At 39.3% G+C, this 18,489-nt stretch overlaps 1 protein-coding gene across 10 annotated transcripts in view; it reads left to right on the plus strand.

The window, feature by feature from the left end:
• RASGRP3 (RAS guanyl releasing protein 3) overlaps positions 1–8,714 on the plus strand; it is a 105,912-nt gene extending 97,198 nt beyond the window's left edge. For all 10 annotated transcript variants that reach the window (XM_040496487.1, XM_040496488.1, XM_040496491.1 and 7 more), the window contains 3 exons: positions 1,530–1,655; positions 1,981–2,345; positions 5,703–8,714. In XM_040496487.1, coding sequence (XP_040352421.1) covers positions 1,530–1,655; positions 1,981–2,345; positions 5,703–5,711 — 500 coding nt within the window. In that variant the 3' untranslated portion in view covers positions 5,712–8,714. The remainder of the gene's footprint in view (positions 1–1,529; positions 1,656–1,980; positions 2,346–5,702) is intronic.
• The last annotated feature ends 9,775 nt before the right edge of the window (positions 8,715–18,489 follow it).

The raw sequence follows: 18,489 nt of genomic DNA on the forward strand, positions 1-18,489 counted from the left end.
GGATCATTTGAAATAAGACCATTTGGGGGAGAAGTGAGTATTGGAAAGAATTAGAAAGGTCCTCTTTGATAGTGAGAGAGAAATATACTCTTTATTTATTAAAAAAATTTTTAATGTTTATTTATTTTTGAGACAGAGAGAGACAGAGCATGAACCGGGGAGGGGCAGAGAGAGAGGGAGACACAGCATCTGAAACAGGCTCCAGGCTCTGAGCTGTCAGCACAGAGCCCAGTGCGGGACTGGAACCCATGAACTGTGAGATCATGACCTGAGCTGAAGTCGCTTACCCAGCTAAGCCACCCAGGTGTCCCCAAGAGAACTATACTCTTTAAAATAATCATATTTGTTCAGTGATTCTAAGGGAAATGTAGGACCCTCTATAGGAAATAATTATGTTGCTCTCTTCCAAAGCAGCCCAAATTTTCTGCCCCAAGTAGCAATTAATATTCTACTCTTTTAAAAAATATTTTTAAAATGTTTATTTGTTTAGTTTTGAGAGAGACAGAGAGAGAAGAATCCCAAGCAGGCTCCACGCTGTTAGCACAGGGCCTGATGCGGGGCTTGATCTTAGGTAACATGAGATCATGACCTGAGCTGAAATCAAGAGTCAGGCGCTTAACTGACTGAGCCATCCAGGTGCCCTTATTCTACTTTCTTAACTAAAGCATTCTAATGGGAGATTTCACAGAGTCTGCTGCCATTTCAAAGCCACAGTCAAGTCTGGAAAATGTTATTAGGCATAAGCCCACCTTGTTTTGTTTCTATGCAAAGAAAAGAAGGAGGAGATAAGATCATTTGTTCTCAAGAGGCACCTGGGTGACTCAGTCAAGTGTCTGACTCTTGATTTTGGCTCAGGTCATGATCTCACTGTGATGGTTGAGCCCAACATTTGGCTCTGTGCTGACAGTGTGTAGTCTGCTTGGGGTTCTCTCTCTCTCTCTCTCTCTCTCTCTCTCTCTCTCTCTCTTTCTCTCTCTCTCTCTCTCAAAATAAATAAGTAAACTTAAGAAACTCAGTTGTTCTGGAAAAGATCTGGAGGAATCAAGAAGAATAAAAAGGTGTAGGCTAATACTGAATGAAGGGCCATCTCACTGTAAATGATCAGAGGCAGCTGTTGGTCCTGGGAGACACTAGACGCTGGGGTTTCTTTCCCTCATTCTGGCTCAGGGAGCCTCTTGGTGGAAAACCCATCTTGGCCTGGGAGAGCCCCAGTCCCATGCAATTGGCATTTAGTTTCGAGCAAAGGCAACTCTGCCTCGCCCCTACTTGTTTGCTCCCCAGCGCCTCAATGAATCGTGTAGTGGAAAAAGCTAAGCAAATGTGAGAGGAACCCCAGGAAGGCTAGTGAGTCCCACTGGCCCTTTTCTAGCCCCTGGACACACTCCGTGGGCCTGAGCTGGACTCTGAGTCAACACGGGAAGGAGCATGGGGAGGACACGGCCCTGGCTCAGACGCCACCCTGGAAACCCAGTCAGCACCAGGTACACATGATTCACACTAATCGTCTGTGATATTTTGGGATTTTTCAGACTGTGGAGCCAATTGTCACAAACAGTGCAAAGACCTCCTGGTTCTGGCCTGCAGGAGATTTGCCCGGGCACCCTCCTTGGGCAGCAGTCATGGGTCGCTGCCTGGAAGCCCCTCGTTGCCCCCAGGTAATGTCCTCTACTTTCTTACTTTTCTTTTCTACTTTCTTTCTTTCGGTTTGCCTTCCCACACCTAGACCTCCACTGGGTCCTGGATCTGAACCTGGTCGGAGTCATTATAAACACCAAGGCCAACTTCAGATGAGAGGCATGGCGAGAGCCTTGACTCCCGCTTGCTTCTCTCTGCTTTCAGGTCTCACTTCTCTGCAACTCACCTGCAGCCAGCTTGGGTCTGCCTCTGGTCCGTCCCTCTAGGGCCTTGCCCGCCGGACTTCTGTTGTTTGCTGTGAAGCGATCAGATGTCACATAATCACGACAGTCTTCCCCCTTCCAGTGCAGGATGAAGTGTTCGAGTTCCCTGGCGTCACTGCAGGACACCGAGACCTGGACAGCAGAGCCATCACATTGGTCACAGGCTCTTCTCGCAAGATCTCTGTGAGGCTGCAGCGTGCCACCACCAGCCAGGCCACCCAGACCGAACCCGTATGGTCAGAAGCTGGCTGGGGGGACTCGGGGTCCCACACCTTCCCCAAAATGAAATCCAAGTTCCATGACAAAGCAGCAAAGGACAAAGGTTTTGCCAAGTGGGAAAACGAGAAGCCCAGGGTGCAGGCGGGTGTGGATGTTGTTGATCGGGCCACTGAGTTTGAGCCTGACCAGGATGAAGCAGATGCTGGTGAGACCAGACAGGATGGTGAGGTCAGTGCTGGGTCAAACCACAAATGAAATCACTAGAGGGAGGCTGAAAGGGGCCAACATGAGCATCATAGTGAGCCTGGGAGGCAGCCTATAGTTTTGGGGGCTGAGTGGTTGGGCATTAACACATATCACTTTTTGTCTTTCTGTTGGCTAGGTACATGATCATGGGCATATTATTTCTTCTCTTTGCACCTGTTTCATCATGTATAAAATTAAACCAGATGGGGAGCACCTGGGTGGTGCAGTTGGTTAAGCATTTGACTCTTGATCTCGGTTCAGGTTATGATCTCATGGTTTGTGGGTTTGAGCCCCACATCAGACTCTGTGTTGATGGTTCAGGGCCTGCTTGGGATTCTGTCCCTCCTTCTCTCTTTCCCTCACACACTTGTGCTCTCTATGTCTCTCTCTCCAGATAAATAAACTTAAAACAAAATGGAACCAGATGGGTTCTAAAGCTAAGTGAAGTCTGCCATTTCTGTGTCCTAAAATGATGTCCTAGGGACCCATAACTTACTGTGCGTATCCAATAGACCAGTACTCTTTACCAATCAGCTTAGTTTTCCAAGCTAGAATCAGGGCCCAAACTTGGGGGAGGGGGACAGTGGAAACAAAAAACCTGCAGAAAGAGAAGAGTTGGAAACTCTTGCCCTCACTAAAAAAAAAAAAAAAAAAAAAAAAAAAAAAAAAAGGCATTTGACAGAACTATGGAGAAGGGGGTGGTGAGAATCAGAGACATGGCAGACTCAAAGTTCTATAAGCCAGGCTCTGGCTCCATGCAGAAATTATACTCACATCATCTGAAGCAGATTGGGAAGCATATGGAATTTGTTAGAATAAGCTGAAAATATAAATTGATTCAAGATAGACTTAGATAAATTTATTAGTTAACAGTCCATAGTGTATTCAGAAAAAAGATTTGGGGAAATTGGTGTCATATTCTTAACCTTTCAAGCTGTGCCATGGAGGGCAGCCATTGCGTCTCTACGGAATCATTCTCATAAACAGAATTATTGGGTTAGGCAGAGATCCTATTGGATCGAGCCAGTGTTCTTTATTCTTATGGGTGGTCCTCTACATTCCACTCTTTAGGAGACCTAAACACACTGTCTCCATAGTTCCCCCTGATGAGAAAATCTCCAGTGACCTTTAACCAAAATTCCTCTAGTTCCTTCCTCATTGAAGACAATAAGGAGGCCACATATTATTTTCAGTCTTATGCAGTTTCTTGTAATTCCTGCTGAGCCATTTCTTTTCCTTTCTTTATAACACCAACTTTTAAAAACAGCTGTGTTGAGACCTAATTTATGTACTATAAAACATACTCTTTTGAAGTGTATAATTCAGTGGTTTTTAGTAGTCACAGAGATGCACAACCATCACTGCAGTCTAATTACAGAACATTTATGTCATTCCCAAGTGTATCCATTAGCAGTCACTGCTTGTCTCCCCTATCTCATTCTGGCCCTAGGCAACCAACTAATTTACTTTCTGTCTCAATAGCTTTGTGATACCAACTGTACTTTTAACATTTCTTCATTGATCATCTTGGCAAATCTTTCAGTCCTATCCTTCCATTTCTTCAACTGGCCTAGCATAGTTCAAGGTGGGAATATAAAGGTGAATAAGAAAAAATTCCTGATACCAGGACAGAGGAAGATATCTTGGGGGAAGGGTCTTCCCTTGGGGTCTAAAGAAGGGCCTCAAGGAGTTTACAAAAATGTATTACATTTTATGTGAAATTATACATGGACATATGCTCATTTCTGGGGAAAGGTCCATAGCATTGAGCAGATTCTCAAGGGGATCTATGACCCCCAAAAAGCCAGGAATCATTGTGCAAGATTTTTTGGATGAAGCCTGAAAATTGTGCTAGTTACCCCATTACCACCCCAGCCTGTGGAGGCTACTTCTGTGAGTGCTGTGGCTATGATTGAAAGCTCAGGAAAAACAAGAGCTTCAATGGGTAGGGTCATGGGATGCCTACCTAGAACTTTCTAGATGGTGCTCACCTCATGGACCATCTCTGAATTCAGAGGAGTACCTGCTTTTGCTTAATAATGGTGAAAGTAGCCATGAGCTCACTTCTGTTCACCTAGCACTGTTCAAGTTACCTCAACCTTGCTCTTGGCTTACGAGAGATTCACAACCTGTTAGATGTAGGACAATTACTTACATGAGTAAGAGTTCTGGATCTTCAGCCTCTATAAGCAAATAGAGACAAAGATCTGCATTTTTTTTTGAATTTAATTTTATTCTTTGAAAATTGAACGTTTACATTCAGGGTTTGTCTTACCCCTTCAATTTTCTCACGTATAAGTCATAGAGACAGGTCACTGACTACTAGTACTGAATTTCATGTGTGCTAGTTGAAGAAGACAGTACGTTCATATATAAGTAAAATGCATATGGCAGACAGGCTCCTTCTCATCCAAATCAGTAACTAATGAAAAGACATTTACCCTTGTTTAGGGAAAAAAGGAAAAAGGGAAAAAAAAGGTGACAAAATTATGCCACAGTTGAGTATGTAGACAAAGGCGTTTCATACTTAGGATTTTTTTCTGCCCGGCAAGGTAATGAATGGGATTCAGAGAAATGATCTACACATTTATTATTTAGAATCAGATGATGTTTATAAGCCCCAAGAGTAAAAAGGCCCACTGACAGAAAAGACAGTTGTGTTTGTGATGTGCATATTTCCTTTGGCTGAGTTTCAGGATTCACCCTCATTTTAAAATACAAGGGTGTGAATATTTTTTTGTGACCATGGATATCATTTCACCAATGATCATTGAGCCCCTGGATCGCAGGGACAAGATGGCAGATCATAATTATTCTCTTGGAAGTAAGAACATTTATATTTTCTTTATAATGCTTCTTTGTTTTCCATTATCTTCTGCTAGATTAGATCTAATTAACAAATTTATAAGGGCTAGGGATTGCTGGACTAAACAAAGTTTAATATGTTTATATCTTTTTCCTCTCTCTATATATCTCTCTCTCTATATACTTATATAGATATATATCTTTTTCCCTTACAAGTTTTCTCAGTGCCCTTATGCAAATTTACATTGTGGATTTCTAAGAGGGAAGCCTCGAGAAGAAGCATTTAACAGACCAGTGTTTTGTGGAGCACCCTTTAGGGAACATTAACATAAGCATCCTTGTTGGACTCTGTAAGATTTAAGATTTCATGTGCTATGGGACTATATGACCTTTTAATTCCCTCTAAATCTTGAGAGTCAAAGTACTGATCATCTGAGATGTTCCCTTAAATGTAACTGATAAACTGCTTTCTAGGAATATTCTTATTTTGTTAAATGCAACCAGGCATACAACAGGTTCTGATTTGTATTGCAGGATGGCTGACTTCAGGCCGAGGACACTGGAGGCAATCATATTGGCATTTGGAAGGAGCGAGATGAGAAACTCTGAAGAATGCTCTAACTCAGGAAGTTATCTGAAAAGATACCTTGGACTTTTATTGACTGGTGACACCGTGGGATCTCCCTGATTGGACTATGGGACAGAGGATTTCCCCCGTGAACTATTTATTTCCTCCTCCCTGGGCTCTAGTTAGGTGTCACAAAGATTGGGTGTTGTAGTTGGTAGTTTTCTCATCTATCTTTTTCTAGAGCCATTTATCTATGAGTGAAGTGAAAGCTTTTCTGCATGTACTTGATACTCCTTATCTAAACTCAAACTTTAATTTTGTTGTGAGAATATTATTTCAGTATTTTTATAAACTTTTGGCGGGGGAGGAGTCAATTTAGAGGTCTTTTTTTTTCTTTTGTGCTTTTTGGAGGGGACCAGGACTTATTTTCTAGAAGGACACAGAAGCTCTTCAGATCCTGGAAGGTGGTGGTTCTACCAACCCAAGGAGAAGATGTTTACATTGTTCTTACCATACAGTTGCTATTAGGATATGTAATGAGTCATACATTTATATTCAATAAGTCTTTCCCATTCTGCATCATAAGGAAGCTATGAGACAACCATGAAAACTCTCCTGATATTTATAATTGCCACGGGGGAAAATTAAGTATACTTGTCTCACCTGACTAGGTTTAGCTATCTTTCCTAAAATTCCTGTTAAGACTGCCAGTCAGAAATGTGGATGGTGATTACAAAATCAGTTAAAATTTTGGGGGATAAAATTTAGGAGAAAAACAAACCACCAGAAAAGCAAACCACTTAGTGAAATGAAGAACACCCAGCAGTCTTTAAAAAGTCAAAATAGTTTTGAGAATTTTATTTGTTACAAAAGAAAAGTTTGGGTTGTGACAGGGAACTTTTGTCCTCTTCTGAAGAAACCACCATCCATAATTAAATAGTCATAGAAATCTGATCATCAGAAACCACCTTTGATTAATATTTTATTTCAGCTTTTCATATATCAATATTTTAAATATCTTCCTTTGACCTAAATAATTAGATGTGGGTCTGTTTTTTACACGATTAGAAGAGAGAGAACTTAGCTCAACATGTTCAAATATAGAGATTGGATTGAGCCAGTGGGCAAGGGGAATGACCTGGTGTCTCGTGACCAGAGAGAAGCTGGACCCACAGAGGTGCCCTGCTCTGCATTGGGAGTTGAAGTGTGTATACCACATAAGACTGAATCTGTTTCTGTGAGGGGCAGTCCCTTCAGCAAAGAAATGCCTTTCTTATCTTTCTGTTAGGTGAAATTGAGGACAGTTCTATTCCACAAACAGTTGACCACCTGCTCTGGGCAGGTCCTGTGCTAGATACACAAAGACAAGTAACACCCGATCTCTGCCCTCAGGAGCTGAGAGCCTGTGGGCGTTAAGGCAAGATGGTTCCATAAAGTACAGTTCCAGATTTGCTAGAACTAATGGTGCCAAACAGACTGAGAAATCAATGTGCAAATTAAATGAAGTTATTAGTTGAGGGAGCTTTGATTAAACTGTGTAATAAGAGAACTCACCATGTACAAAGCCCCCCAGAAAGCCAGCAGCCATCCCTATGTGTTGGCTCTATGTATATATACTATCTATTCCTATTCATAAATGCAATGAAATACATGTTCACAAAATTAAAAACAGAAAATGGCAATTTCAGTACATGAAACATTTCTTATATATGTTTTTTTAATTTTAAGAAAATTCAGGAAGAAACTGGGATTCTTCTTTTTCTTCTCAAAGCAATTATTTCACTCATCACTGAGTTTGGGTTAGTTTTGAGTTTTCATATATAAGAAGAGTTTTATATTGTCAGCCTTCCTGTGACAAAGATACCAAATATACCTTGAATAAAAAAACAAATACAAAGAAAATAAAACAAACATATTTATGTGTGTGTATGTGTATTCATACACATACACATGCATACATTCACACACACACTACTATTCTTACTTTGCTGAAGAGGAATCTGTGTCCACAATGAAGCTACCTTATAATTTTGATTATATTATTTACTCACAACCACTGGTGACTCTGCTGTTTCAATGTGTCAATTTCCCACAATCAGTAAAATGAGTAAATTAGGCAAACCCATGGAGAAGCAAAATAAACTATTATATCTGGTTTCTCCAGACCTTCCTTTTGTAGATTTGATGGTCACTATCACCTTTTAGGGGAAAGGCAAAAGCAAAACCAAACTCTTAACAGTGACTGGTATCAGGTACCAGGACAGAATATGTTATATGCTGCAATTCAGTCTTCCTAGAGGGATGTACAAATCGGACTGATGCTGTTTTAGGTCGGCCTCACCAGAGGGTGGCCCTAGTTGGTATTGAACAGTTTTTGTTGAGTGGCTGCCTCCTTAAGCAATAATGTCTCCCCCTGTCCATGGTAACAGTCTCTCCAAAGGTCCAAAGGGCTTGCTGTTTAACTTGCAGGGCAGGACTCCTGCAGAAGGGAGCATCAACCTGTTACTGATGGTAGGAACCTTAGCATTTCTAAACACATTGATTTTTGACTGAGGAGGTAAATTCAGTCAAATGAAGAGAGTGCAGCCTGTCTCTGGCATGCGATCTACAGTCAGATTTAAATCTCGTTTCTGCCAGTTGTAGTCATGAGACCCTGGGCAAGTCAGGTACCTCTCTCTGAGCCTCAGTTTCCTCCTATGAAAGGAGAGATTTCCCCACCTTCCTCAACAGACCTCATAGAGCTATTGTAAACATCAGGTTGAATAGTACATGCAAATATCAGGTTGAACAGTATATGTAAAGACCTTACAAGTAAGTTAATCTTACTCTGCAGTTAAGCAGGTTTCTTTTCTAAAATTGTCTGCAGGATCCCAGACTATATGTTTTCATGACTGTGTACTTTGGAGGCTCTAAACCCAACGTTTAACTAAATTCTGCATGATTTAAACAACATGAAACACATATTCTTATTCCTGGCATTATGTGTGTGGAGGGTTAATTCTGGTCTGTTTCCTAACACTGGCTGTTGTCTCTCTGTTTGAAAATAGGTAGACAACATAAAGAAACCAAATGCGTAAAATGTGAGTTTAGAGGAACATAGGTCAACACATAACTACCCTTAAGAATTTAGTGTTAATAGAGGCAGAGAAGAGAAAAACAATTAACTTTCAAAATAAAAAGTACACCATTTATTTGACAGCCAGAATGTATTTTACAACTACTGAAAGTGGTAATGAGTGGAAACGAGTTGGAATTTAAGACTCCTAGGGAAATAGCTTCCTCCAAGCTGCATCCAAAACTTGCTTGCTGGAGTCTGGATGGTACTCAGACCTCAAACAAAAATATCTATTTTCTTTTAAAAATGTTAATAACAAGCACTTTGGAATTCACATCTATTCAGAAACTAAGTGACTTGCAGTTTATACAAAATAGCAAAAGGAAGGCATTGCTGGGGGGCATACTGTAAGGCAGCTGGCCTGAACACTTCAAAAATAAACCTAAAAGGGACCAAGCAGTTCTGGATCAAAGGAAACACATTAACCAAATGAAACGCAACAACCAAATGCAATGTTGTAAACCTTGATGGGACTTTTAAAGCAGACACTTTGCAGGCAGCAGTTAGGGAAATCTAAATACGAACGATAGCAGTCCCCTTTATCTGCAGCTCAGTTTCCAGAGTTTCAGTTACCTGCAGGTGATACCATTGAAGCAGGTGATTCTCCTTCTGACCAATTGTCAGGAGGTCATAGGTCGATAGTAGCCTAATGTGACTCCTGCCTCACAACATTCAACCTCACTAGCTTGCTTCACTCACCTCACTTCTCATGGGGGCATTGTGTTATTTCACATCATCAGAAGATGAAAGGTGAGTACAGCACTGTAAGAGGTTTTGAGAGACAGGGGCGCCCGGATGGCTCAGTCGGTTAAGTTTCCGACTCCTGATTTTGGCTCAGGTCATGAGCTCAGGTATGTGGTTTTGAGCCCCGCATGGGGCTCCATGCTGATAGTAGAGTGTGCTTGGGATTCTCTCACTCTCTGCCCCTCCCCCACTCATGCTCCCTCTCTCTCCCTCTCTAAATAAATAAGTAAATAAATAAAAACTTAAGGTGTTTTGGAAGAGAGAGGATATTCACGTAACTTTCACTGCAGTATTTACGTTCTGTTTTATTCTTAGTTGTTAATCTCTTACTGTGCCTAATATATAAATTAAACTTTATCATAGGTATATTGTAGGAAAAAACAGCCTTTATTGGGGTTCAGTGTTAACCGCGGTTTCAGGCATTCGCTGGGGGTCTTGGAACATATACTTTGCTGATGGAAGGGGACTACCGTATGTTAAATAACTTAAAGTTTATTCACTTCAGTATGAAAATGATTTCATGGTTCTATAAGAGAATGTCTTTATTTTTAGGAGGTGCCTGCTAACATAGGGATGAAGTATCAGTATTGCTATTTACTTTAAAATGGTTCAGTGAGGGGCACCTGGGTGGCTCAGTTGGTTTAGTGTCTGACTTCTGATTTTGGCTCATGAACTTGGGGTTCGTGAGTTCGAGCCCCACATTGGGCTCTGGTGTGGTGGGATACTCTCTGCTCCTCCCCGACTCTATCTCAAAATAAAAAAACAAAATTAATAAAAAAATCTTAAAATGGTTCAGTGAAAAACAAGTTTTTGTGTAGAGAGAGAAAGTGAATGTGGCAAGATGTTAACAATTGTTAAATCTGTGTAAAGGGTATATGGATATTCATTGTACTATTCCTTAAGCGTTTCAGCAGTTTTGTAGTTTAAAAAAGCTGGGGGTGGGAAAAGAAATGATTAATTCTAATCTTGCTGGAAATCATTTAGAAGCAACAATGAGAAGAACAACAAAAAGCAAGTTCCATTTGCAGAGTGCCTAGGAGGGCCCAACAGGAAAGATGGCCAAAAGCATCAGAGATTGATCAGAGGCTTTCAGGGGAGATGTCCCCGTAGCAGAGGGATTATAAACAAACAAACACAGGCAGCTACAAGCACCCTCTCAACATAGAGGCAAGTTCTGAAGTGCATCTCCTCAATCCTTTGTTCACAAGGGAAGGAATGCATGTACCAGCCCGGGTCAGGAGCCTCCTGGACCTGGTTTGGTTCTGAGAAACAGAGCAGAGCACACAGACAGGGAACATTTGCAAGAACATGATCTGCTCTACCATAGCAGGCTGCTACAGGCTTGTGACAAAACAAAACAAAAAAAGATCCGCAGTTGCCAGTCCTTGCCAATTAGCCTTTACTAATTGAACTTAGTGCAAACCCCAGGATGGTGACAGATTTCACCTGGTCTGGACATTATCCTGGCTCCTTCCTTGCATTAACTTCCCATAGATTTTGGATAAAAGTTCAAAATTACAAACAGTTAAAAACCCAAGGCATACCAGAGGGGGAAAAAAAGGATATAGCTAAGCAGGTATCAGAAGACCTCTCACCTGAAAGCAAGCCAACCAACCACACTGTTACAGAGCAGATGAAAATTGTTTCTGCACATATTAAAGCCACTTCATGAATTCCTAGTCCACAGAAATCACGATAATAGTAAATGCCTAGCGTTGTTTTAAGCTACTAAGTTTTAGGGTATTTTGTCACACAGTAATAGAGAACTAACACAATATCCTGCTGGACAGTTCAACGCTAACGTTTAGATTATCTTCTCTACTGTGCAAAAAGTTGTTTCCCTATGAGATAAAAATTGTTTGCATTCTTACTAAGTTTTCTTCAAGTGAGAATCTGGATCCTAATCAATAAAAAATAGGATAACAAACAAAGTTCTGTTCCCCTAGAAGAGAGTTTCTCAACCTCTGCTTGACTGACACTTGGTTCCAGACAATTTTTTGTTGGGACAGGGTGGGGGCTCTGCTGTGCATTGCAGGTCACACTGCTAGATGCCAGTGGCACATCTTCCTCTCCCTTAAGTTGTGACAACCAAAAATGTACCCAGACATTTGCACATGTTCTCTACGGGGCAAAAGTGCCCATCTCTGAAAACCACTTCCCAGAATTATTTGGAGGTCTTGTTCAAACACATGGCTGGGCCCCATCCACACAGTTTGATTCTTTTGGTCTGGGGTAGGGCCTGAGAACTAGCATTTCTAACAAGTACCTAGGTGATATTGGTGCTGATCCTGCTAGCTGGGTGCTACACTTGAGAATCATTGCTCTAGAAAGCCAGATAACCTTTATGTACACTTGTTAGATACTACTTTAGAATGAAACCCAAAGGCCGAGAAGCCCTCTTTGGCCTTAATTCCAGGTTTCCAATGACGTTTCTTAGTATTTCTAAAGATATAGAAGGTGAAGGTAATTCTGCATAGTTATAAAGGTAAACACTGGAACAGAACTCTAAATCTTTCTAAATACCAGAATACAAAAACCAAAGCAAAAAGACCTTGTAACTTTTAAAAGTCTAAAAATGGAAAACACATCCTAAAATAAGAAGAGTTCAAATAAGTTCAAATATATCTGTCATATAAATGTAAACGGGCTAAATTCAACTATTAAAAAGATTCTCAGACTGGTAAAGAAAAACCCAGTCCTAGGCTGTGTATGAGAGGCTTGTCATAAGTGATTCAGACACTCAAAAGTTAAAAAAAATGGACAAAGATGTATCAGGCAAATGAAAACAGAGGAAATATTGGTCATAGATATAGTATCACATAAAATTAAATTCAAGGCAAAAGGTACAAAAAGAGACAAAGGCGGGCCTATTTTAATGCTAAAGAGAACAATCCACAATGAAAATATAATTACAGACAGATGTTTTTCACCAAACTATAGAACATCAACATTTATAGGACAAAAGTGTAGGAGATTCAATGAGAAAAACACAAATAAATAAGTGGAATAAGACATTTACTTTCACCTTCTCAGCTCATGATATACCAAATACTGAGTACACAAAAAATAACTTGCCAGATGTGGACCATCCAAAATGGTAGGCACCAGCCAGTGTGCTGTTGAGTACTCAAAATGTGGCTAGCCCAAATTAAAATGTGCTGTAGGTAGAAAACATGCCAGATTTCAAAGACAGTTCACAAAAAAGGTAAACTACATCCTTAAGAAATTTTGAGTATTAATTACATGGTGCAATGATAACATTTTTGATATAATGGGTTAAATAAAATATATAATTAAAAATAATTTTACCTTTTTTTACTTAACATGGCTGCCATAAGATTTACAATTGCACACATGGGGGCGCCTGGCTGGCTCAGTAGCAAGAGCATGTGGGTCTTGATCTCAGGGTCGTGAGTTCAAGAGCCATGTTGGGTATAGAGATTACTTAAATAAACTTAAAGAAAAAAAAAGTTAAAAAATAAAATAAAGTGCTCCTGAGAGACACAAAAGAAGATTGAGATGAATGGAAAGCCACTAAATTTTTGGGTAAGAAGGAAACATCATAAAGATTTCAGTTGTCTTCGAATGAACCTTTGAATTTCTTACTTCAATTCCTAAAAAGTGCTAAGAGGAAATTTGTTTTTCATTAGCAAATCGATTTTAAAGTTCATGGTCGGGGAGGAACAAACATGAACAGCAAAGTAATATCTGAAAAATACTAATGAGTGAGTACTAATTAGCTCCATCAGATATTGAAGCACAATATTATAAAGGTATGAATTCATAGACATAGAATACCAAGTCCAGAAACTGAGGAAGCAGTAGGATAATTAAGTATATGATAAAGTGGTCATCTCATATCATTTCAGAAAATAAATATAATTCAGCAAAATAACTAGAGACCACTGGGAAGCAAGCTTAAAATAAATTTGGATTTACAGCTCAAAACTTATACCATGATAATTTACAAATGAATGAAAGATTTACATGGAAAAACATCAAACCATACTATAAACTATGGGATAAATATTTTAAATTATTAGATAGGTCAAGCCTTTTTAAGTAGAATGCAGTACACAGAGCTACACATTCATTAAGACAAATTCAACTTCGGAGTTTCAAATAAAATGGGCAAAGGAATTGAAAAGATAATTCACACTAAAAGAAATCCAGAGGACACAATATGTTACCCTTCTCCCTAAAAAGAAATATAACTTAAAACTGTACTAGAGTAATAGTTTTCACTCCTCGGATTCAAAAAATTTGAACACTTTCTTGGCATGAGTGTGGGGAAGTAGACATTCCATTCACATATCACTGTTGGGAATATAAATTTGTGGAACCTTGATGAAGACCATTTTGGCAACATCTGTCAAAATTCAACATGTATTTTCTTTTTGACCTAGTAGTTCTGTGTCTGGGAATTTATCCTAAAGATGATGATGATGATGATAATGTTAGCAGTAGTAGCAGCAGCTGAAACAGCATTTACTGTATGTCAGGCATTGCTCTAGGTAGTTTACACAGGGCCATTCATCGAATCTCTGTAGTAACTTGAGTTCTTACCAACAGTGAGAAACTTGAGGCACAGAGAACTTAAGTAACAGGCCCAAGGACACACAGCTAATAAGTGGTGAAGCTAGGCTTCAAACCCCAGCAGTATGGATCCAGAATCCCGGCTCTTACTTGTGACCTCTCAAGATCTACTGGGACACAAGAGAAATACAAAGTGAACACGGCTTATCACAACATTATTGTTCAGGATAGGAAACCACTGTAAATAATCTAGTATCAATTAATAAAGCCCTGGTTAAACAAATAAACGCTTATATCTATCCATACAATGTAATGCCATTTAGACATTAAAAAAAAAAAAAGGAAACTCTTCATGAATTGATATAGAAAGGTCTGCAAAATAAATTTTAAAGAAAAATCAAGGTGAAAAACAGTATGTATGGATGTATTGCATGCCATCATTCGTGTATAAGTGGAGGGAAAACATGAGCTTATTTATTCTCTTTATATGTGTAAAATATCTCTGAAAGAGGACACATCCACACACCCGTAACAAATTAGATATCTATGAGTGGGTAGGGGGAGGACTGTGTGGCAGAGGGACCGAGACTTCAGTGAAAAACTTTCTATGTTTTGAATTTTGAGCCATGTAATAGCTATTCAAAAATGAAATAACTGGTTTTTAAATTCCAAATATAGCATTCTTTCCAGTGCCACATGCCATCTCTTTTTCTATAGCTAAAACACCTTCAGAGGGGTTGTTCTACACACCCCAGTGCTAGTAGAGATCATACTCTCAAAGAGGCTTCTCTGGTATACGATATAGGCAGCTACTTCTGGTCTAGGACAGTGCATTATTAATGAAGTAAGTCCTCAGACATACATGAAGACATTTACCAGCTTATGGTCTTTAAGCCTTTCTGCTCACCTGCACATTTTTAAGTTTATGTACAAAATGTTTTATCATAAGTTTAAGTAAGCTTATTGCTTGCTGTAAGATGAAATGAGCATTGACTGTGATCGGAATAAACATTTCAGGACATGATTTGATAAAATAGGTTCTAGGTACCTTACTGAATAATGACCTCCAAATCTGAAAGAAAGCGTTTAACATTTTGTCTATGAGTTTTATCCAATGAATCGTAATAAGATTTGGTTTTTATAAAATAGTCTGGTGATATTTAAAATAATCCACATAACTAACCAATACTCTTTTGGTTTCTCTGAATTCAGAATTTCCCTAGACAGGCCAATTTGATCCTTAAGGGAAATAAATATAAAGAGATTTAAGGGGCAGGAGTGCTTTGAATAGATGTTAACCAATATATTTTAAGGTCTCTGTGTTTGGTACCCAGAGGATTTTACACCTGGTGCAATTCACAAGAGGAATATATCAGAGATATATTGTGGACTTTTTGTTTGCTTGTCTGTCTTTTGGTGAAGTGGGAAAAGTTATTTTCTCAGCTAGGTTTGGGAAAGAGTATTTGTGGAAGACGAGGATTGGGAATTTATTCCCTTACTTAGAGCAATCCATTCGAGCAGCGTATCCTTTGCAATGACTGCATGTTCTTGCTAATTCCATTTTGGAAAACTATGCTAAATCAGATGCATCATCCTACCTTCTTAGTTTACCTTGTTTTTTTTTTTTTATCATTAGGAAAAGAAAGTGATCAACTAGAGGGAATATTTGATAGAAATGTAAAAACAAGGAGTCTCCTGATCTTCACCTCCATCCCTTTGTTGTCCTTGATGCTGTTGCAAAGCTGCTCTGTTCTACACACACACTGAATAGACTAGAAAAGATTTCTCTTATTAGACAAAAACTAGAATTAAGAAGCATCATAGGTCTGTATGTAGGATATCAAGATAATTTAGGCTGTTTTCAAGTTGTAATAAGGAGAATTGAAACATTTATTCCAAACTTGAACCAGGAAGGGATGAGAGATATTCTCCCTTTGGTTCTATTTAAGGTGTTCCTGAGCAGTAATTACTTATGTATTGATAGTAGCTAAACACTGAGTTTATACCATGTATTGTACATCATGGTGGGCATTTTATACAGATTATCATACTTAATAATTGTTAGTGCACTCAAGTTCTGAATCCAGAACACCCATCTCCCGGTGCTCTAAGTGAATTGTTAGGCAAATATTGTATCCACACATTGCTTTTCAATTTTAATACAGGTATACATTTCATTGCCCTAGTCTGTTACAGATGTGCCTCTAGGGGAGACATGCTTTCTATTACTTTTGTTTTTCCATGGGAAAGCACTTAAATAACAGGGAAAGAAGGTAACTGTTAGCAGTGCAATATTTAAAACTATTATCTCAGCATCATTGTAAATAAGATTACAAAAAAGCCCTCCCTTATCCCTTTCAGTTGGGATTTCTGAAAATTGAAGGTTAGAATGAAACAAATTTCTTTATAGTTTTGCACTAATGTAGTTGACTTTAAAAATAAAATTTTTAAAATGTTTATTTTTGAGAGAGAGAGACTGAGCATGAGCAGGGGAGGGGCAGAGAGAGAGAGGGAGACACAGATCCAAAGAGGGCTCTGAGCTCCTAGCTGTCAGCACAGAGCCTGATGAGAGGCTCGAACTCGTGAAACATGAGATCATGACCTGAGCTGAAGTTGGTTGCTTAACCCACTGGGCCACCCAAGCACCCCAATGTAGTTGACATCTGATTGGTCTTCTGTACCACTGGTACATTGAGTGGGAAAGGATTTTGTAGGAATCTAATGCAGGAGACATTAGAGCCAGTGCTGGCTAAGGCTGTGTTAAGTGCTGGGAGTAAACCTTTTTGTCCTGAGGAACTGATTGTACTTTTCAAAACTTTCCCCAAGAAAATTTCTCCACTATCTTGTAAATGCCTCATTTAAAAAATGGCATTAAAATACAGTCAGTGATAGATAGGTTTGCTTTGAATTCACAGAGAATTCTGCAGTTGACCCTTTTGGGTTCTTGAAGATACTCGCTTGAAAATTTCCTTGGCTTTTTGTAACCTCTCAGGGCACACTTCATTCCATTAAATTTTACATTGTTATTTTACTGTCCTCCTCCTCTAGTGAAGATTCTGGAAACAGTCTAAATTTACTTTCATGTCTTTCCTTCCTCAAACTCCAGTACGCTGGCTTTAGTTCTGAAAATTCTTTTGAAAAGGTCACAAGATATAATGGGTATTTTAAGCTCTGGTTCACTGAATCCCTGTAGTATATGGAATTGTTGGTTACTGAGCTCTGGAGCCTAGGTTTGATTCTAGCTCTCCTGCTTACTACCTACATGGATGTTGGTAGTCTACTCAACAACCATCCTGGGCTTCATTCTTTGTGTGAAACTGGGGTACCACAATGCTCTTGATGAAGGGTAACAGACTACTGCTGTTACTACTAAACCTGGATTCCCATGCTGCTGCTGTTTTCCTCTTGCTTCTGTAACCCTGATGCAATACTCCTGAAGTGATTCCGAGATTCTGTCTAATCTAGAAAGATCTAATGCCCTTTCCCCCTCTTTGGCGATTTAATACAGAGTCCTTATTCTGAATATCCCAATGCAAAGTCACTGGATGTTGATCATTCCCAAGTCTGTCTCCTGACATGTCCCCAAATTTCAGATTGAAATCATCCCCCTCCCTATTATTATATGGGATGTAATATATGCTTCTGATTCCAATCGTTGCCCTCTCCTTAAATCCATTCTCTTCTCCGGTCAGTGATTTACATAGAATCCAGATCTATGTTGCATATGCTGGTATACTGAGGCACATAAACTAGGTCCAAATTACTTAGGAAGAGATGTAGAGCCATCTATTAACTGGCTTCTACCATGTTTCTACGTCATAGGAGCAATACTAAACACTGTGTTACCCTAGTACCCTGGTGTAACTTTCATTTTTATTATATTTTGTAATTACCTGTTTCTGGCTCTGCCACTGGACATTTTCCAAGGCAGGACTAACTTATCTCCATATTTTTTTCAAGGTCTTCCCTCAAATTCTTAGGGAACATGTTTAAAAAAAAGTTTTATTCTAGTTCCACCCTAGGTTTCTTCATTTACATTTAGTGGGAAGTAAATGATTTACTGGGAAAGTTCTCATGCCAACAGCTGTGTTTATGCAGCATCTTTACCAACATACTTTTACAGGTGACTAAAAGTACCCAAGGTGAGTGAGTTCAAACACTGACATGCGTACCTGCCTCCATCAGTGATTTGAACTGTAGGAATACATTAATGTATACAACTGTGGAAACGGAGCACTGAACAAAAAGAACATTTCTAATGATTATAATTATGTTAGTGAGCAACGAGAAACAAGAATAGCAGGGAAAAAAGACATTTTATATAACATTAGGTATCCTGTGATGAATGTATTTTGTAA

Source organism: Herpailurus yagouaroundi, unplaced genomic scaffold (assembly GCF_014898765.1).
Source record: "Herpailurus yagouaroundi ecotype Mexico unplaced genomic scaffold, PumYag 188, whole genome shotgun sequence".
Taxonomy (NCBI): Eukaryota; Metazoa; Chordata; class Mammalia; order Carnivora; family Felidae; genus Herpailurus; species Herpailurus yagouaroundi.